The following is a 21357-nucleotide window of genomic DNA, read 5'->3' as shown; positions in this document are numbered from 1 at the left end:
GGAGGAATGTGGAATTCTGAACTACTCACCCTCCCGTTCCTGAGGAAGGCGTCGGGAGCCATGAGTGCCACGAGTTCCTCTTCCATTTGGGTTGGATTGGGCCCCTTTCCTGCAGTTTAAGTACCAAGGCATCTTTGTGTTTGCTGGGAATGCAGGGCAGCCTGGCTGTTCCCTTCCCAAAGGGAGGTGAGCACAGTAAAGCCTGCACAGCACCTCTCCAGGATGAACCTTTTCATCCCTCTCCACAGGGATCTGGGGGAAAAGCAGAGCAGTGTGTGTGTCTGTTCACTGCAGGATTAGAAGGTGAATCCTGGTTTGAGTGCTAACTAGGAGGAACATTTTCTAAATGAGTATTTCCAAGAATCCTGAGTGGCTAAAGAGAGAGGGAGAGAGGGAATTGATGGCTGGAGAGAGAGCAGTGGGGAATTCCTGAAGAGTTCCAAGAGCCTGGAAGGGCAAACTGGATGATGAGGGACCGGAGCTGAGTTTCTGTGTCCCCTGTGCAGGGTGGGAATATGGTGCTGGTGAACACAATTCTGTGGATAATGTCCTTTTGTCAATAATCTGCTGATTTATGCAGGGTCTCAGCGTGGAATTTGTCTGATTATGTGCAGTGGGTATGGATACAGTTAATCCTAAACACCTTATCCTGGTTCATCTGCCTGGTGATAAGTCTGACTGGGCTGTTACTATGGTGAATGTGAGGCATCTTCCTGGTTTTAGCTGAGAGGGATCAAATAACTGCTGGTGTCCCACAGTATTGTGGGATGCTGGGAAGTGGATGAGGATGGTAAGCTGATGGATAATAACTTGTGCACTGTATTTTCCTTACTATTTATTTTTTAGTTAATTATATCCTGGTATGAGAAGTCAAAAAGAGAGAAATGGAAAGGAGCTTTGTGTGATGTTATCTTAACCATTATCAACTGGCTATTAATTAATTTAAATCCCAGTAAATTATTTGTGAAATCTGAATTCCTGAGCTGATTACTAATGGGATTCCATAGTGGTAAGCAATTTTCCAGCATTAAATGCATCAAGTGACAGAAAATTTTTAAAAGACAACGAAGAAAACCCCAAATAACAAACCCCACAAACGCCACTTGAGAAAATTGGTAGCAGTTCAACTGTCAGAAGGGTAAATAAAATGCAACAGCTGCCTTGAGGTTGTCTTGGTGATAAGGGGTTTTTAAAAGAGGCATGTTATTTATAATTAGCTATAACCAAAATACCAGCAAAACTAAATAGTTGGAGAGATTCAGCAGGGTCTGTAGCTATTGCAACAGGGACTGTGTCTTGGAAATCAAAGTTTTCTGCAATCAGTAAGAGAGTTACAGATTTCCTGGCTTGGATGAGAAGGGAATGGTGGAATTGCACAGTCTGTGTTGATGAGCTGCATTATACAACACTCTGCAGCTCTGCTGTCGAGCGTCCAAGAGGATTTTGAAAAGCTGGAGAGGATTCAAACAGGAGTCACAAAACTGATTTGAAGGAGGGAATGGAGAGACTCTGCCTTGTAGAGCAGCAAATGAAAACTGGCAGCTTAAATGAGCTATTCCACGAGTTACTCACCACAGACAGTCAAAAACTGCCACTTATGTGGCAGAAAGTGGCTCAGGAATTTGCTTCTGAACTGCAGCAACTGCCTAGAAATTCTCATTTGTTGCTGTATGAAAGCTGAAGCTCTTTGAAGAAGCCCGGTTTGCTTTTAATTTAATATATTTACACTTAATATATTGATGGTATCAAATTAGCATGAAGAAGATTGAAATGTCTTAGCCAAGGGTGATGCACTTAAATCCATGTGGGAGACAATGGGATGACTTTGAGAGATCCCTGGTATGGGGAAAATGTGACCCGATGAAGTAATTGGGAGTTCAGAAATCTTCATTATTTCTCTAAGTGCTCTTTTGGGGAAAATATTATAATGAAGTATGCAAAAGTAGGTGGTTATTCTGAAACAGGTGCTGACTATTGTCTTTCAAATCCCTGTTTGGAGAACGATGGAACTTGTTTTTGTGTTGCAGTAGCCACTGAATGCAGTGAAAAGGGGTGTGGAGGGTAGTGGATGTTACAAAAACAAATTAGGGCTGTTTGGGAGTAAATGCCAAAATGGAGTCTCTCTTTTTTTTTTTTTTTTTTTTCTTTTAGGTGTAGAAAATGACAGTGCTTATAGTGAGAGGATAATATCTGTGTATGTATGTGGATAGAAAGCCTGGGAAGCATCAGTCTGGGAAGATTAAAGGAAGATAACATCTTTTATAGCCCGTGTGTGATTTGTAGCTCCAGCTCTGCCTGCAGAACCCTCAGGTTGCAGGGAAGGAGGTGGAAGCCTTTTCCTTCCTGGATCCAGGGAAAAACCCTCTCAGCTGTCAGGGCTTTGTGTTCCTGGTGCCTCATTAGACAAAGCAGGTGCTGTGGATCCACCTGCAACAGAGCAGAGATTTAAGGGATTATTTGCTGTTCTTACAGAGGCTCAGCAACAAAATCCAACACCAAAAAAAACACCCCTCAAACTGAAGTTTGTGTTTCATCTGAGGAATTGTAAATTTGGATTGATACTGTGTGAAGTGTAAAATGTAGTTTGTAATCAGCCAAAAATTCTGGTTTATAGGTTCTGCCATAATTTTAAATCCTTGTTATCCACGTTCCCTGACCCAACTTAACAATCAGAGGGCAAATCTCTTGAGTAGCAATAATTTTACATCAGTTGCCACCTACAGAAATGAAAAGGTCAGGATGAGATGGCTGTGATAAAAGGTGTTCTAAATTACATATTATGTGCCAGAGCCATATTAGTAATAATGGTAGAGGGTGATAGAGCAGGGTAGGTTAATGTAGCTGAAAAAACCCCTTTTGGTTGTGAGGTGTTTTCTACATATTACCTCACTTGTTAATGAGTAAATGCCATTATCCCAGAGATTTAATAAAGCATTGGAGGGTCAAGGCAAAAATGAATGTTTTGATAGGACAAGACATACTAAGACAGTGGTTGGAAGTGATGTTGGAGGTGAGGAGTGCTTTCAGTTATTGAGACACTCAGACCCTTCCTTACGTGTTTATAGAATTGAATAGAGGTTCCTCTGCAATTTTCTGAAAGTAATTCTCTAAGTAAAGCCAACTATTTGTGTACAATCTGTAAGTAAAAAGAGTGTTTATGTTGGCTCTGTGCCCTGCATTTCTTCAGCATTGCTCTGTTACTTAGTTCTCGTTTTTAATCAGTGTATCTGAACCAGCTTCTTGGGTGGTTGTGGTAAGAACTGGTAAGTTTTTTTCAGTTATAATTATATTAAATGTGAATTTGAATACACTCTTCAGTTATATTGACTTTGAGGAGATTATCGTTTTGGATTTCCATTTATTATATTTGCTCTAAAAATATGTAAGCTCTTAATTATTTTTTTTTTATCTGGCATTTGATCTGGATTGCCATTTTCATCTGTTGTCATTAATTAGGCTTCCTGCTGGGTTTCATAGCTTTACTTTTCATACCTTGTGAAAGAATCAATTGGTGTCAGTGCAGGTTCCCACATTAACTATTCTTAAATTATTTTCTGAGCTCAGCAGAGTGGTGGCAGAGCCTCTGCAATTTCATCTTCACAGTCACTGCTGTTTATTTATTTTTTTTTTTAAAAAGCCTGTTCATGATTTTTTTTCCTGCCTGCATGAGATGATCTGAAAATTTACTTGTAGACAGCGTTTGCTCCAAGGAGTCACTGGAGCTGCTTCTTAATTCACTCACCCGTGGTTGACTTCACTTGCCATTTGCACATCCAGTGTCTTGGGGATTCCTTTGGATACCATCCAGATATTCCAAAAGTGTGCAGGAATTTGACTAACATTCAACCCAGAGCCGTGTGATTTCCATATTTTTAGTTACATATAGATAGATATTTATGTGTGTGTGTATATATATATATTTCGAAAGTTGAAATGGGGCTTTTTGGCAGAGGGGTTGCAGAGGGGAAACTTTTGCTCTCTGACTCTGAAACCTGTCAAATGTTGCTTTTAAAGCTCTCAGAAACATATATTTAAATTAATGAATTTTTTCTTAAATATAAGCAATAATATTGAGCACACTTATCATCTTTATCATCTTTATTCATCATCTCTGTTATGGGCAGCCTGACAGTGCTGTGTGTTCAACACTCGAAGCTCTGCCAGGAGAAGAATCAACACAGCAAAGATTTTCCTACTTGTTAAAAACCCGATTTAATCAACTGATTTAAGAAGTCAAGTAGTTTAAGGCACCAAATTAAAAACATGATTTAAATCAGTTAATACTGGGAAACACAAGTAATTTTGATGTAAGGAGCTTCCACCCAGGCCTGCCGAGGGGTAAAAAAAGGACCTTGAAGTGCTTTTTGCTGTGTGTAATTTCATAAGGCTTCTGTATTCTCCACATAAACGTGGGCTGCTTTGTTCTGGGAAGCACTGGGTACTCTATAACCCTAATTAAAACTGTGCCTTATTTACACTGTGGGCCTGCTACGTGCATTGTGTCCCTGTTTAACGCTGTTTCTGAGTTTGTTTCATTCAGTATAAAACCCCAAATCCCATCCATCACTGGGAACTGGTCTGCGTTTGTCATAGAAATAGTGACATATCCCATAAATTTGCTATTGCAACTCTAGTCTTGTGCTGTATGTTTTTATTTTTAAAAAGAATCTTTTTGACTGTGCGTTCAGGCAGTTCGGGTCTTATTGCTAAAGGGAAATGTGGAAAAAACGCGTTAATATGGGATGGAGTTGTGCTTTCTCTCGGTCTGAGAGAGCCTGTTTGGGGGAGGGAGGGCAGCAGGTCCTATCAGTGGTAAAACCATGTGTGAAGTGCAGAGCTTCTGGTGAGCCCGTTCTCTTATCTGCCATTACATATGAATGGAAAGCAAGTTGCCTGTAAAGCTTGCCTTTAAATTTTAATAAACTGCAGAAAAGATAAGTGGTAACTCCTGGGTGTGGATGCACCAGCGCAGCCTGCCAGGACCAAACTCCGGGATTATACATTTTTCAAAACGAGTACTTTGTGGCTTGAATTTTTAAGCTGGCACGAGAGATTTAAATTTCAGGGAAATAAATTTTCTCTTCCTCTCCTCTGTCCGAATCAATCTGACTGAAAAACGACGGAAGATTTGAATTTGAGAACACAATGAAAATAACAGGAGCGGGGACCAATAGAGGCGACTAATCCTCTAATTACTTTCTCTGAACACTGGGAATTGGGCTGCAGACTATCCCTCAGTACAATCTGGAGTAAGCTAAATTTATTCCATTCCAAAGCTATAAAGGGAGGGAATTTGCTACCAGCTCGGAATAGTAATGGGCTCTGGTGGGCTTTTATCTGATGGGAGGGCAGCAGATGTGGCTGCTCTTGTCGAATGCCCGTCTCCAGGCTCGGATTTTCCTGGGTGTTAATTGCCCCGAGCTCACCCTTTTCACACCCTGGGCTTTGAAATGTCACTAAAGGCTTCCCCGGGTCTGTGAATGAGGAGGTGAAACGCTCCGGGCACGGAGGCTGAGGATGTGGCACATTTACAACAGCGACTGTTTGGGTTGGACTGCGCTCTAAAAGTCCTGTTTGGCTCCGCTCCGATCCCAGTTTAGTGGCAGACATGACCTGTATTTTGGCTCAAGTGTGCTCAGACAGTTCTTTTGTACTTGCTTTGCTCTGTTGATACTGAAATTTCCCCCAGTCCCTTATTCCACGCCGAAGCTGGTAAATACACAGAGATGCAGAAGTCAAATACTTGGCTTTCAGCTGAACCTCCCTGTTCTAGTGTCCAATGTGTTTTGTGAACCTGGATGGCAGAAGTTTTGGAGTGACACCCAGGGACAAAACATTGTGATAAATGAGTCCTAAATTTGGTTGTAAACACTTTGTTTATTCAGGTGAGTGACTGAGAGTGGCATTTGTACTTGTTGCTTTCTCACTGTCCTTCTTAATTTTCAAGGTGGAATTGCAGTACTGGTTACCCCGTGTTCCCAGAGCCACGCCTTCTCCTGAGGGAAGAGATTTTTTTTTTTCTTAAATTATTTTTTAGCTTGGATAATTGGGATAAAAAAGAGTTGGGAATTGGGACCAGCCTTGTTTTCAGTTCTACACAGATTCAGAGTTTACAGTCACTTATGTTTTGAAATGAGCTTGGCAACTGCACTTGCAGAGAAGCTCCCACTTGTTAGCAAGTTGATTTTTCAGCTCCTGTGCAGCAGTGTAAATCAGGATTGCATTTTGACTGCTGTTTAGGGTATTATCTTGTTGACTTAAATCGCTTAAGTACCTCAGTTAAACACAGTTCAAACAGAGTGTGTGTGTATTTTTAAATGTACTGAGTTGTGTGTAAGGAATGTGAGTAAGCCCCGAGCTTTACACCGGAAGATTCTTGGTGACCTGTATCAATAAGAACGGGGAAGTTAGAAATATTTTGTTTACTGCGTACTCATGGGACTGTAAAGAAACCCAAAGGGATCATTTTCCACAGCAAGATGTGTGGTATTAACATATGCTATTTCTTTTGCTGGAGTATTAAGGGTACTGAGAGATCAGATCTGTCCTTTTCATCCTTGTAGGAGACAGATCCTACACACATCCCCCGCTGTGCCTTCTGCCCCCAGGTCTCTTGCAGTGAGGATGCTCTTTGAAAGGTGGACTTGTTTGTCCAGCTTGGTTCAAGTACCAGTTGAACTATTCTGCAGTTTATTTATTTATTTTTGTTGAAAGTCCCCATGGAAGAGATTTGCTTCAAAGTCCAGTTTTCAGTGACTTGGTGCATTTCCTTTAGGAATCCCAGACCAGTAGAAAAGATCCTGGTTGCTTCTGGGTTTGTTCTGTCCAAGAGTGCCTTCTACCAGGACAGTATTCTTTAGTGTGATGTGTAGAAAGGAGCTTCTGCCCCTTGCTGGGTTTTATAAAATGCAACTGCTTTCTAGAAGCACTGAATGGCTTTTTGGCAAGAGGAAGTTTCCCTTTTTTCCCTCCTGAGAGAGTTTTGTGCAGCTGCTTTAACAGGTCTGTTAAGGTAACTGTCTGGAGAGCCTCTGGCTGCCTTAATGTAAAATTGACTTGTGTCAGATGCAGTTTATGGTTCCTGGGAGCTGTAGGATGATCTGCAGCCTCTCCTGGTGTTTTTATGTGCTCTCCTTTGGCAGGCAGGCCCAGATTGGTGCTCAGGGGTGCTTTGATTCACAGGAGCATTCACTGCTGATGAGCAGAGTGTACAAATCTTTCAGGCTGTGGATTGATAGAAGCCCTTGAGGGGACTTTTATCACTATATTTTTTTTTGTCTGGTTTTTAGTTAAGGATTCTAATTTGTGGGTATTTTGTGTGCTTGGCATATCTAACTACATAAGTGTAGCCAGGCATCTGCTGCTTTTGTTCCTGATGTGTATAAATGAATTGTAGACTGTTGGCACCAGAATGTTCAGTTACAAACACTGTTGCATCCTCCTCTAATTACTGATATTTTTGTGGGTGTGTCAAGAGTTTTGGGGGATGTGATCCAGCTGCAGTGACAAAATCATGTTTATGCCTTCATGTTTAAATCTATAGGCTTGTAGTCTTCCAGGAGAAATCCTTACTCTTAGTGAATAATGCCGGGAGTTTTGGGGTCAGAAGTTTTGTTTTCCAGAAGGTCACATGTCAGGGAAGGTTTTGCTGGTCTTCAGAGAGGTATCTTAAATCATTTGGTTGCAATTTGTGTGGACAAGTACATGGAAATCTAACCTGTAACACAGTGGGGGGGGGATCCAGAGCAGTTGTGATAAAGTGTAGCAGCAAAGTGTTTTGTCCAGAGGAACATTCTGGATTTTGGGGTAGATGATTTATGCTTTGAGTAGTTGGTGTATCTGACACTCAGTTGGTGCCTCTGAGCTGTCTGTAGCTCTGGTCTGCTCAGGGGAGAAAATTCAGCAAGCTGACTGAAGGAGGAAGAATACAGATGATTTCAAAGATGGACGAAAGATCAGTTGTAATGTGATGTTACTGAACACGGACTGGAGAAAATGGAAGGAGAGAAGAAAGAATTCAAGGGTTAGAAAAGCAAAAAGGTGATACTGGGAGGAAAATGATTCACAGGTTGGTGAGGCAAAGTGTTGGTTCACATCCACCAAAGGTTTGTGATTTACAAAGCAACTCCTGAGCCGCTGCATCACGTAGTGATGCCTGTTATATGAACTGGTGTCTGCTTTGAGCTGCTTTTACTTACTAAGGGGAACAACTTGGGTTGTTTTACCAGAGCTGGCCAGCAGTCCTAGGTATGAATGAGATAGGACTCTGCACTGTGGCTGCAACAATGATGATTTGGCCCCCTAAACTTCAATCTGTGCAATTTAACCAACACCCACCATGTGTTCTGAAGATGTTTTGAATGCTCATTTTTGTCTGAGGAGTAGCCTGCTCCACATTCTTCTCTGGAAAGTGTCTGTCAGCCCTGACCTGGCTTTACAGGATCTTATCTAGAAAAACTTCTGAGAGTTTTGCCTCTTTACTTGCTCCAGTCCCCAAACCAGAGAATGGCCCGTTTTGATGCTGCTTCTGGAGAATACACGTGTGGTGTTGGCTGGTTGTCTAAAACTGCACACCCAGGCAGGTTCAGCAAATGGAGACAATGGTTTAACATCTGCCTGTTGAGTCGATAAATGGTGAATTGCTCAAGTGGTGGCACAGCCCCCACGTGTGCACTCGGAGCAGATGGCTCTGATGTGCTCCAGACAAATGTGCTGTCCCTTCTGCCCCCTCCAGGCTCCCAGCTCAGCAGCAAAGGGTGCATGGAGCAAACTTGGGAATGCTCGGAAAGCCATAAAAACTTGGAGTGTAAATAAACCAGACTATGCTGAATTTGTTTCTGTGTAGGCACTGAGCCTTGAATTTTGGGGGGTGATCTGCATTCAGTAAGTTGGAGAGGTGGGTGACCTGCAGGTCACATGTGTCAACTCCTTTACTGTGACAGGGATTGCAGACAGTGCATAGTTTTAAAGTGACAAAATTTAATTTCTTTGTGGTGGCACATTTCTTTCCTCACCTGCAGCTACTGATTCTTGCTCTCTTTTGACCATTTCCTAACACTCATTTAGTTGTCAAGAGAATATTGACAATAATTGATGAGAATGAGAATAATATCTGAAATATTAGAGACAGACAAGGTGTTAACTGATATTCCAACTGATATTCCAAAATGTTGTTCCAATTGTCATGTAGACAGTTTTTATAAGGGAAGGAAGGGAGAACATGGAAGAATGGGCTCGTATGGAGCTGTGCAGGAGGCAGATGCAGAATTAGAGAACTGGGCCAGTGATTCTGGTTGGTACAGATATTTCAGCCTCTCCTGGAGGAACACGAAACTTGTAAGGTTTCCATAATAATCTCTTATTTTTGTTGCAAAAGGCTAGAGGAAAATGTCATGTAATAGCTGTATTAGCAGCAGCCAGAGGTCAATGTGAATTTAGTGAAATGCAGTGTTAGAGGAGCAGTGATTCTGGACAATTACTGGTTGGGTTCAAGTTGAGACAGAGTAAAACTGCAAACGTCTTTTAGTTAATGTTACATGAATTGACATTTGTCTTGATTTGCTGGGAAGCTCCCCAAGTGGACGCACTTTTCTGATGTGGGTAAAATATCAGTGTCTCATGATCGTGAGCTTCTGTTGTGTTTTCTTTATGGTAACTCAATGTCTGCTGGTTCTGGCAGCCAGTCTGTCCAAAAATCCAGTGGGAATGTGATGTGTTCTTTGCTTTTAAAGGCTTCCTTCCTTGCTGGCTAAAGCTCCCTTTTAAGTTGCAAGATCTTTTGTCTGACATCCCTGAGTGTTTCTTGTGTTCTCTCTTTGTAAAAGAAATCGAAGGCCGGCAGCCAAGTCCGAGAGCATTTAACTCATGAAGGCTCTGCTGTCATTAATTTTGGACACGTCAGTTGTGGTGTGGGTCAGCCCGACTGCCAACAAAGAGAACTAAAGTGTTCCCATAAATCACTTGATTGTCCTAATCCAACCTAATTAACTAAACTAAAACTCCCATTCTGACGGAGCAGCCCTTCCTGTGGGACATCTGCCTCTTTCTTAATGGATTTTAGCCTTTATTTCTGCACGAGAGTTGGGAGCCATAATAACATTAAGTCCCTCTCCTGTTCTTTGGGGAGTTTGCCTGGCACAAGGGAACGGTTTAATTTTAAATTTCCAAATGCATAGATTTGTTTTTTTTTCTCCCTCCCCTCTTCTTTCCTTGGAAACATGGTTTGCAAACCAGAAGGAAGCAATAAAATCTCTATTTCTAGAACTGGATTAGACTTGTTCCCTGGAAGCCTTGTAAGCAGCAGCCTGAAGGCTGTGAGAATTTTGGGATGTGCTTCTCTGGTTCGTTTACACGCTCCTTCCACGGGAGGTTTGACTTAATAGTGTTAAGTTGATGTAATCGTGCCGTGAGCTCCTGACCTGCTCTTGAACTCTGGGGCTGGGGATGACTCAGGGAAATGAGCCACGTTGTCAGCGTGCAGGAGTTTGCTGGATACACCGGGAGATGCTCCTGGATAGGGAACATCTGACTGAGGGCAGAGGTGAAGCCTGTGTAGGAGCTAAAGGTGGACATTCTGATAAAACAGCCACCTCTGCTGTCAGGGTTAGGAGAGAGGGGACACTGGTGCCACTCAGTTGGTCAGGCAACCAATCTGCTGAAGATTTATTATTTTTATTATTATTTTTATTATTATTATTATTGTTCCCTCCTTTTTCTATACTTACGCTTAGAAAAAACCAAACCCAACCACTAGGAAATACTGTTTTTAAATATAACCACTGTAAATTCTTACTTCCTTTATCTACAAGGTGTTTTTATACTTGGGGTGAGGTTATTCTACTTCCTCCCTTCTTGGAATGAAGGCACCCACCTTCCCACCAGTGCAGAGCACAGATTTGGGGTGGGCTGTGATATTCCAGGGTTTTGCAGCGTTGCTGCTGGGGAAGCAGGTTGTGTTTGATCTCTGTTTGATCTTGGCTCCTCCGAGACCCGACAGATTTGTAAGTCGTAGCCTTTGGCTGCTGCTTTGATTGCCGGGGCAAAGGGCTACCACGAGGTTTTTGTTCTCAAAACGCAGAGAAAGGAGCAAGAATGAAAAAGTGTGTGTAAGGAGGCAGGGGAAAAACCAGGGCTGAGTGAACTTCCAGCCAGCAAGGAAGGATATAAGTGTAAACTTGAAAACCAGCAAACTTGAGAAGTGAAAGAAATCAAGAGTAATATTTGTATAGGCCATGTTCTTGTTGTGGGGTGGGCTGGGGACCTTTTCCTTTCAGTCTTTGGACCCGAAATCACCAGAACACAGATCTGGAGGCAGTGGGGGAGGTGTGTGGGGTTTGCCTTGGGCAGGGGGGAGGAGAGGAGTCTTCCTGCTTGGCTTAACTGTCCCCCAGCTGGAAAACCTCATGGAGACAGATGGACTGCTGTGCAAACATCAGCTCTGTCTTGGAATGATGCTGGGGAGATCTGTCCCTTCAAAATATGGCACCTCAGGATTCCCCATTCCTTTTCTTTGGCATTTGGACTTCTCAAGTCCCTCGGCACCAGTGTGGACATGGAGTCACTAACAGTGGAATTATTCTGGAGGAATCTCTTTATTTCTTCCCTCTATTCCTGCTCAGGGTTTTTGTCAGTTAATCTCCACTTTCCTATCTGTTTCCTCCAAAGGGAATGGCTTGAATTCAGCAGCTTGAGACAGTTCACCATATAAAACAATCTGTTGTTTTATGGCTGAATTAATCCAGCAGCTGAATAATTCCAGCCTATATCTCCCCACCAGCATTCCTAAAACACAAGAGGTGACATGTGCTTTGGATTTGCTTGCCAGGCTAAGGCTATATATATATATTAGTGAGGCTTTTCCAGAATTTGGGAACTAAGGGTAGTTTTGGGGTTTTTTTTCCTGAATTTAATGTATAATTTTCATGAAATCTTTAAGAACCTAAAAGGCAGGAGCAAACCGATCTCAAATTAAGCACATGGCAGAGTAAAGGAGCCCAAAATGCTGGGATTGTTTGAAGGAAGTGTTGTCTTCCACAGCCACTCGAGTGGAACCACAGCCCTGGGATTTATGGTTGGATATGATGACTTTAAAGGTCTTTTAGAACATAGATGATTTTACAATTCCACACACCCAAGAGTTACAAGCTTTAAAAATACTCACTCTTGCTGTGGTGGATTTTGGCAGCCTTGGGGTGGAGGAGAAAAGGCAGAGGTAAAGTTTAGTGCCAGATGTTTGTTCTTTTGTGTCTTAATTCCTGCCAGAAAGTTGGATGTGGTGTTGTCCAACCTGGACCTCTGAAGTTTTCTCCTAAAACTTGTGATGCTGCTCTAGATCCTGAAGGGTCAGGGCTCTTCTCATGACTTCAGTGACCACAACAGGGCAATTCCATGACAAGATGAGGGGGTTTTGGGAGGGAAATCCTGCTGCCAGGAAAAAAAGAAAAAAAAAGTCTGGAAATTTGACTGCTAAAAGCAGTTAAAAAGGCAAACTCACTATTGGTTGCTACAAACCAGTTTTAAGGGGGTTGGTGCAATCAGTCTCCAGGCTCTTTTGGGACTTGCAGTAGTGTGGTTCTGTTGTACCTCAAGCTGTCAAAAATCCTTCAGGATTTGCCTGTGTCTGCATTCCACTCAATACTGTTTTATTAGGATACTAAACTTTCACTGCTTTGTGTAGTTCCTGAAATACTGTGGTTTGTTTTTTTTTTTGTTTGTTTTTTTACTTACAAGTGGCCAATTGCTTTGAGACCAGCACTTAAGCTGCCTGTAAAGTGTCTTTTGAATTGGTGCTGAGCAGACTGTGAGAGCACACAAATTGAAACATTTCTCATAATGTTCTTGGGATGGTTTTTTTCCTAAAAATGATTACAACAATTCCAGGAAGTTAAATGTAGCATTTCTCACTGAAACTAACTGGGCTTAAATAGTGGAAAACAAAGAGGAGAGGAAGTAGATGAGGGGAAAAAAGTCGAGAGGGGAAAGGAGCACACACAGAAAAGGTTGTCCTACCCTGGAATTTCAGAGGACACGCTGACCCAGGTCAGTATTATTATAACATACCTAAGTTTTAAGCTCTGCAGGCTTAGGACATGACTTTACTAAGGAATTCTGGATGTCTTAATATTTCCCTCTGTGTTTATTTCCATCAGACCTTAAAACTTTGAGTTTCGGGTCTCGCCAAAGCTTCCATTTGATGCAGGAGCTTGTCTGACAAACTTAGGGCACACATCCCTGCCTGGGAATTTTGTCCTTCATTGTATCCCAGCTGCAGCACATTTCTGTGGGAATGAAGGAACTCCTGTGCGTGAAAACTATTCCTTTCTGACGTTTGAAATGGTGATATCTGGCAATACAAATATAAATTGATTACTGCCATGTTAAGCTGAAAACACAAGGTGTAAGGGTCTCCTGTTTATCACTTTATTTCCTTTATATTCTAGGAACACCTGAGGGCTTGAGATCCCCTTGATAGTTGTCAAGCCTGCATAGAGAATAAAAACTTTCCATACACGCTCCAGAGTGTCCCAGCAGGTCACAACGACTGTGACTCCATCCAAATTGCATCTTGATGCTGTTTGTTCTTGCAGCATGCTGTGTGTGCCAGCATAATGGTCATTGCAAAACACTATAAATAGGCTGGGAAATTCAGAATCTGCATATCACCGATTGCCAAATATGTTTGCATCACTTTTCAAGTGTTTTCACTGTTACAAGTCTTGGAACAAAATCAGGGAAGCTATGGCTTGAAAGTTTTAAGAAAAGAAAATACTGGGAAGGGACTGGAAAAGGTTGTCTTGCCTAATCACGGAATGGTTTGGGTGGGAAGGAACCTTAAATATTGTGCAGCTCCAGCGTCCTGCCATGGGCAGGGACACCTTCCACTAGACCAGGTTGCTCCACGCCCTGCCCAGGCTGGCCTTGAACACTCATCCTGTCTCCATAGCAGAGCTGCTCCAGCCCTCTGATCATCTTTGTGGCCTCCTCTGGACTCGCTCCAGCAGCTCCATGTCCTCCTTATGTTGGGGACCCAGAGCTGGAGGTGGCACTGCAGGAGGGGTCTGACCAGAGTGGAGTAGAGGGGCACAGTCCCCTCCCTCTCCTGCTGCCCACGCTGTGGGATGAGCCCAGGACACATTTGACTTTCTGAGCTGCCAGTGCACATGGCTGGGTCACACTGAGCTTGTTGTTCAACAAACACCTCCACTCCTTCTCCTCAGGGCTGCTCCCAATCCATTCTCCCCCTAGCCTGTGTTTGTGCCTGGGATTGCCCTGATCCAGGTTCAGGTGCCCTTGGCCTTGTTGAACTTCATGAGGTTTGCACGGTTCCACCTGTCCCAGCCTGTCCCAGGTGCCTCTGGATGCCATCCCTTCCCTCACCGCACAGCTTGGTGTCACCATCAGTCCCACTGTCCCTGTCTCCCACAAAGATGTTAAATCCTTTCCCTCCAGGTGTTATCACCTAAGCCCAACTCTTTAGCAAGTGTTGGAGCTGCTGAGAGCTTTCAGCAGGAGGTGTGTTGTAAAAGCACCTCTGGTGTTGTAAGTGCGGGAGGTTTGCAAGAGAACAATCCTTCCATTATGTGTTTTCAATAATTCTGTCTCAAATTACCCTTGCTAACCCTTGGTAGGCTTTTAGTATGCACATAGATGTTTTTAATACCTCCAGCATTCAGAAAGATTTTTAATGATTTGTTCAATAATTGATGTGGCTTTGGCATAATTTAGGCTTTTGTGAGAGATGGCAGACAGATGAGTGGAATATATTTAGTTGTTTAGTTTAATCATCCCTGTCTGTGAATTCCTTAGGTGAAAAGCAGTATGAAGGAATGGAGCAAGTGAGAACCTCTTGGAGAAAATTATCCCCTCAGATGAAAGCTAGAGAAAGCCTTAATTAACCTATTAATTCACTGCTTAAGTGTCTGCAAAGTGTTTTCTGAGCAGTAACACTCATTACCTTTCAGAATTGTGTGCAGTTATATGGACCTTATATTTACATCTATATCCCTGTTAGCCAATAGATTTAGTTTCTCAGCTCTTTTCCCTTAATCTTGGTAAGATACAGCAGAAAATAGGAGTTGCCCTGTTCTAGTCTTCTTTTAAATATTGAAATACTATTTAGTCTTTGATGCTAAATCCATATCTATAACTAGTTTACTTTGACAGGTAGTAAGAAGTAATGTTCCTTTAATGCAGAAAAAACCCCTTGCAAGTGCTTGGGTTTTGTCAGCATTTATATAAAATGTTAAACTGTTTCTCATATAACCAGAAATTTACTTAATGGTAATGATATCCCAGAAATCCTGGCACTTTTAACTGGAAATCAGTTGGGTTGCTCACTTGCTTTAAAAACAAACCAACCAAAACTCCCTAAACCCCAAGTCTGTCCTAGGTTACAAATTGATACAAAGGTTAGGAACTGAATATGATTTCAGAGGGAGAAGGTGTTTGGAGTCTAAACTATAAAAATGGTAAGTATTGGGTGCTTTTGAACTAGAAATAAACAAGTGCAGCTTGGGCTTTTCCATTAAAAACAAACCAGAAAGATCCCATTGTGTGTGTTTACCCAGCCTTGTAATAACATGTCACGATACACTGCTCTTCCTGATCGCAGCAAAGGTGTTTATGCAGCAAAATGAATTTGATTACAGTATTTTTGTGTGTAATAGACATCTCTTTTTTGTTGTTGTTGTTTTATTCACCAGGCAATCAGCTCTAAAGGTCAGCACAGTATCTCTTTCACATTATCCAGGAATCAGACAGTTATAGTGGAATATACTCATGATAAGGACACAGACATGTTCCAGGTAAGACTCTGCAATGCATGGATTGTTGTTTTAAAAGCACAATTCTGGGTATTCTCTGTGATCTGTGGGTTTTCCATGGTGTAACCCACCTGCTTTAATATGGGAGCACTTTGAAATTTTGCTTTATTCTGCTCTTCTCAAACCCACACCAGCATCTGTTAATGTCCTTACTGACTTACTGCTCCCACTGTACTCTGCTTTTCCTCCAAAGACAAACAGTACTGCCTAGAAATGTGTGCTTGTTTGGATTCATGAATAAGCACAAAAATACACCCACCACCCTCCCGTGAATCAAGTAGCTGGAGTGAAAAGGAGGTTGATAGGAGAAGGACGTGGGATGGGAAGTAGGAAGGTAAAAGAATGTGGGAGCTGTGCCCTAAAGGAGACAAAGCAGTGATAGAAGGATAAACTGTTCCTGAGGGGTGTGCAAATGTCTCAGGTGGTGTAGGGGGCTGTGCTGAGTTTCTCTGACCTACCATCTCTTATCCAGCACGTGTTCACTCTCCCCTGTTTGCATTTGGGGTTTTCTGCAGCATTTAACATCTGGTAACCTGAGTTATTTCCTTGGGCAATGATTATTTTTATATATAATAAGGGAGCAGAAATCCTGTACAAACTTAGACTTCAAACTTGGGGAAACCCAAACACACACACACAACCTTTTCCTTTCTGGACTGATCAGATCTGTCTTGTCTGTGACTCCTAATTAGGGCACTCCCCAGGAATCATTATTCCTTCTCCTCCAGCCTTTCATATTTAGGAGGGTCAGCCCTCAAGTGCTGTTGACAGAAGAGGAAATAGCTCTGTTGGGGTGTCTTTGCCTCTCGTGGCTTCTGTGTTTTGCTCTATATTAAATTTTCCCAGTGTGACTGGAACTGTTAGGTCCAAATAGGAATTGATTAAACCCCCGTCTCGTTCATTTGCTGCAGGATGAAGGATCACACACTCAGGGTGAACTGAAATAGCTTTTTTTTTTCTATGTTTTCTAGTAAAAGAAAAATGTCCCCCATCCTTTTGGGTTACTATGTGATATTTGTTTATTTCTTGAATGGCTCCAATGAAATTTTTTCCTGTGTGTAAATTTTAAAAAGCCATTTTTGAAAGCTGGAATTTTTTCACTAAAGTGATTAATAAAGAGTTGCAGAACAGCTGCTTTTCTGGGTGTGTTGTATATAGACAGCTCTTCTCTTGATTGCAGACTGTCCTGGTGGTGGTTACAGCTTTTATTGAGGGGGTTAAATCACAGATATTGATAAGGGTTAAGGCTTCTGTATTGTTATAAGTCCTCTTTTCAGTGCAATCTCTTTCTTCTGTCTTGAGATGTGTAGATGGTCATGTTGTAACTTCCAAATGCTGTGTCCTGGTTCATATTTCCACTCCCTGCCACTGTTCCCTGAGGATTGCACTCCATGCATTGGCCTGGAGGGGCTGGTGAGACGGGAAACAGGAATTCTCTGGTCGACTGTGGCAATGACTGGCTGCTGAAGTGATGCCAGACAGCAGCTTGGAGAGGTTTCCATTATAAAAACAAGCCATTGGATTTTAATTATCCCCAGTAATCTGATTGTGGGCATTTGGAGAGAAGTTACTTGAGGAGTGTTTTGTGCAGCCCTGTGGGATGTGACAACAAGTTACATGTCTGTTGATCCACAGAGTGAAGTTTTATTGTTGATCAAGCATCACTTGGATAGTCAGTCTTTGGAATTCACTGTTTTCTTTTCAAATGTGTGTTTTCCTGGATTGTGTGGCACACTAAGGATGCAGAAGTTGAAGAGGGAAGGATAATGTCTGGACCACAGGATTATCCTGAGCATGAAGGCCCCACTTTGATGCTGTTAACATGTATTATCTTGGGCGAATCACTTGGCTTTTTTCAAATCTCCACTGCTTCCTCCTGTGCAGAGTAACCCCAGGAAGGAATGTGAGAAGCTTATAATGATGGTTGTAACATTTTAGTCTGGGAGATCCAAAGTGGGCAAAAGGAATGCTGAAAGGCCAGGTACCATTTCTAACCTGCGTGGACTGAATCCATAGAGTTAAAGCTGATTTCCTGTGAAAATGAGGGAGGTTCACAGTTCACAAAAAAGCTGTCACCTTTTTTCCTTCATCCACTCTAAGGGTCTGTTGTCAGTCTTTTTCTTTGAAGGAAAAATGTGAGAAGTGTTGTGTTGGTAACTTGTTAGTCTGCGGTTTTACCAGAAACAAACAGGAAAACTTGGAAGATTGCAAACTCACAACAGCTTGTTTTATGCTTTCCAATCTCAAAACCAGGAAGAAGCACGAGTAGGTGCTTATCTAAAGTGAACCATACATGGAAAATATGGGACACTATACAAGGGACAGGAAGGAAATTCAGAAGACACTGAAGAGCAGTGTTCAGGCTGTCTAAATGCCATTTTTCTTGACATTTTTCTGCAATAAAAGGAAAATGACCATATTTTTGATGGGATGATTATACCAGGAACCAAAATGTGTAGCTTCTACCTTAAGTAACTTACCCAAGGAGCAGGGACATTCTGTACGGAACATGGGTTTCTTGCTGAAGAACAGCCCTTCAGAAGATGCACGGCCCAATTCTCCCTCTCCTCACAGTGAAATTCTGTTGAAGACCAAGAATGTGCAGCTGTTAAATTATCTGCTGGCAGGTTTTCTGCTTCTGCCTCGTCTCAGGAGGGAGTGTTTTTAATAGAACTGCTGTGATTGACAGTAGACACGAGCAAACTGATGGACTGCCTGGCTCCTACGCAGCCTTCAACAGTCACCTGCAGTGGAGGCAGCAGGCCCTGTCTTAGGCATCACTTGGAAGATTTATGGGTTGTTACTGGAAGCAGCTTTGTGAAATAATATGTAATATGACACAGTTAACAAGAAGAGTCCCAAAACACAGCCTGAAATTGGTAGAAAGAAGAAAGTCTTCTGTGCTGCAGAAGGAAAATGAGTAATGAAGTGTGTAAAAAGGTAACTCTGAATAATGGAACTGGGTGTGTAGTGACTGTGGTCTGACTGCAACAGCAGATGAGTTCAAGTTTTTGATGGGTGATTTTGATAACATCGAGTTCTTCATTTATTCCCTACAGAGCTTCTTGTCAGATGATCTCAAACCCAAATTCTTGATTTGATACAGAGCATGAAGAAATTGCCAGATTTTGAAGACCACTTCTTAAAATTAAGTTCTGATGTTGAAAAGTAGCACAATACATGACTGATCCTCTAGAAGGCTTTCTCAACAAGGAAAAAAAGGGAAGAAAACCAAATATTTGAATTATTTGATGTCACATAGACATACTTGTGACACGAATGAGATCAGTAAAGTACTTACTGTGTTTATATAAAATATTACTTGCCATTTCAGAGATTTTAAAAACCACATAAAAACTTTGTTTATAGATTTTAATGGTTACATCCAAACATATTTGTATTTCACGTTACCAATTAGTGTGATGTGAGGAAGACTCGGAGCAAGCACTTGTGTGTTTTGTCATCCTTTAAGGAAAAATGAGGCAGGTTTTTCTCTAATTGCATCTAAAAGCTTTGGTGGAATGATCTATTTCAGAGCCTGCAACAGGCAGAAACTTGTTATGAACGAACTAATTTCATGTTTGTTGTTGATCATCCTTTAAGAAGCTCCACACAGAGAATAGTCAAAAGATATTCATAAGGTTCCTGGTGCTGACTCTTAACAGGAATTGCATTGGATGGGAAATAGAAGCCTGTTAGAAATAATACTGCAAAAAGAAGAAGAATATTGCTTTGTGAATTTCAGCTTCAAGTTGTCAAGTTCTATAAATCAGAAGTGTCCCATATTAAACAGTTTCTAAACTCTGTCCCTAGGGTATTCTAGGAGTGAAAAATTGAAATGTACACTTCTGATTAGGCCTTTTTGAGTGTTTCCTCTGCAGCAAACTCATCACATTTTCTACTTGGGCTGAGACCTGGGAGATGGAGAAAATAACTGGATGTGTCACATCGGATGGGAATTTTGACATGTGTTGGGAGTGTAACCCTGCAAAGTAGAGCTTGAAGCAGAAGAGAAGTACAGGAGAGATCCCTGTACTATTTCTGTCAGTTCAGTTGGGCCAAGAGTTTAGGTATTAATAATATTACTTTCTTTGACTCTTGAATAATGTGTCTTTGCAGCAAATTTAGTTTGCAGAGATGTTTGTTAGTGATGGAACCACACACATCTCCCCATATTGCTTTGAAGAGCAGGAACTAAGCAAATGTAACTTCCTGGGGGACAGTGAGATCCTGTGCAGTGAGGAGGCTATTTTATATAAATGTAGATGCCTGATACTGAAGGTGGTTTCATGTGAGGAATATTCCTAATTCTGTTTGATCACAAGTTGTCTTTAAAATTAATATTCTGTTCCGCTCCTTGTTCCTCAGCTCCCCTTCCCAGTTATGCTCAAAATTGGTGTAACACTAATTTCCCTGTGGAAATATTGATAAAGCCTCACTGTACGTTTGGTTGGCAGTCAGATTCCCTCTATCCATGTGTCATGAAGTGTTCCAACTGCCTGGATGTTCCTAGTTTTAGAATTAAAACTCATAGATGGCAAAATAGAAAAATATTCTTGTCTGCTGATCAAATGTGTTTCATTTCTGCTGGAGAAAGTTTATTAATTCTGTTAATCATGTGGTGGGTTTTGCCTGAGAACTCTTCTTTCTGGGACCACCAATTCTGAAAACGTGAAGGTGGGTAGCTTTTTGTTATGATGTGTCTAAAAAAAAGTCCTTTATTTTCATGGCAAATTGCCTTGGAACTGGAAATGTGAATAAAATTTGTCAATCCAAGCCAGTGTTTCCTTCACTGACAGAATATAAGTAATTTGCTGTGGTTGGATGAGGAAATACAAGGTGATAATACTTTTTTTGTTGACAATACTTTCGTCAAAGCAATCAGCTCTGTTGATTTGTTTCAAGCAAACACGAACATCAGTTGTGGTAAGTGAAAATTTACCATTCCATGTCAGTGAAGTGTTTCTGCCTGTGACAAATACAGGTGAGTCTCTGATTGCATCTTGCCATCCAAAAATTGAGGAGACAGTAGTTTACTGATGCCATCAATATTAACTTGTCAGAACTGTGTTCTCGGTGCTTCACATTTCCATGGGTATTTCTATTTATATTTGTATCTGAATTTTTTTGCAGGTTGGGAGGTCCACAGAAAGCCCCATAGACTTTGTAGTAACAGATACTATTTCTGGAAGCCAAAATAATGATGAAACCCAGATCACCCAGAGCACCATATCCCGCTTTGCCTGCAGGATAGTTTGTGACAGGAGCCCACCCTACACAGCAAGGATCTTTGCAGCTGGCTTTGACTCATCTAAAAACATATTTCTTGGTGTAAGTACTACTAATAATTGTTATGAGCAAGCTCTGGGTTTTATTCTCTGTTATTTTCAAGCCCCAAAATGTCCTTTGTACTACTTGATAACTTACACTGTCATTAGGCTTTTATTACCCCAAAGTCCCAGCTGCAGTGTTAAGGAGGAGCTGCAGTTTTATGTGCCCTGAGTTATGAGCAGCAGAGACTCGTGGTCATAATGGT

At 41.7% G+C, this 21357-nt stretch overlaps 1 protein-coding gene across 1 annotated transcript in view; it reads left to right on the top strand.

Moving 5' to 3' along the window:
- Positions 1 to 21357, top strand: part of PELI2 (pellino E3 ubiquitin protein ligase family member 2) — a 64890-nt gene that overhangs the window by 40053 nt on the left and 3480 nt on the right. The window contains exons 3-4 of the mRNA XM_032691511.1: positions 15702 to 15803; positions 20955 to 21152. Coding sequence (XP_032547402.1) covers positions 15702 to 15803; positions 20955 to 21152 — 300 coding nt within the window. The remainder of the gene's footprint in view (positions 1 to 15701; positions 15804 to 20954; positions 21153 to 21357) is intronic.

Source organism: Chiroxiphia lanceolata, chromosome 6 (genome assembly GCF_009829145.1).
Source record: "Chiroxiphia lanceolata isolate bChiLan1 chromosome 6, bChiLan1.pri, whole genome shotgun sequence".
Lineage (NCBI taxonomy): Eukaryota > Metazoa > Chordata > Aves > Passeriformes > Pipridae > Chiroxiphia > Chiroxiphia lanceolata.
This window is presented reverse-complemented; position numbering and strand designations above follow the sequence as displayed.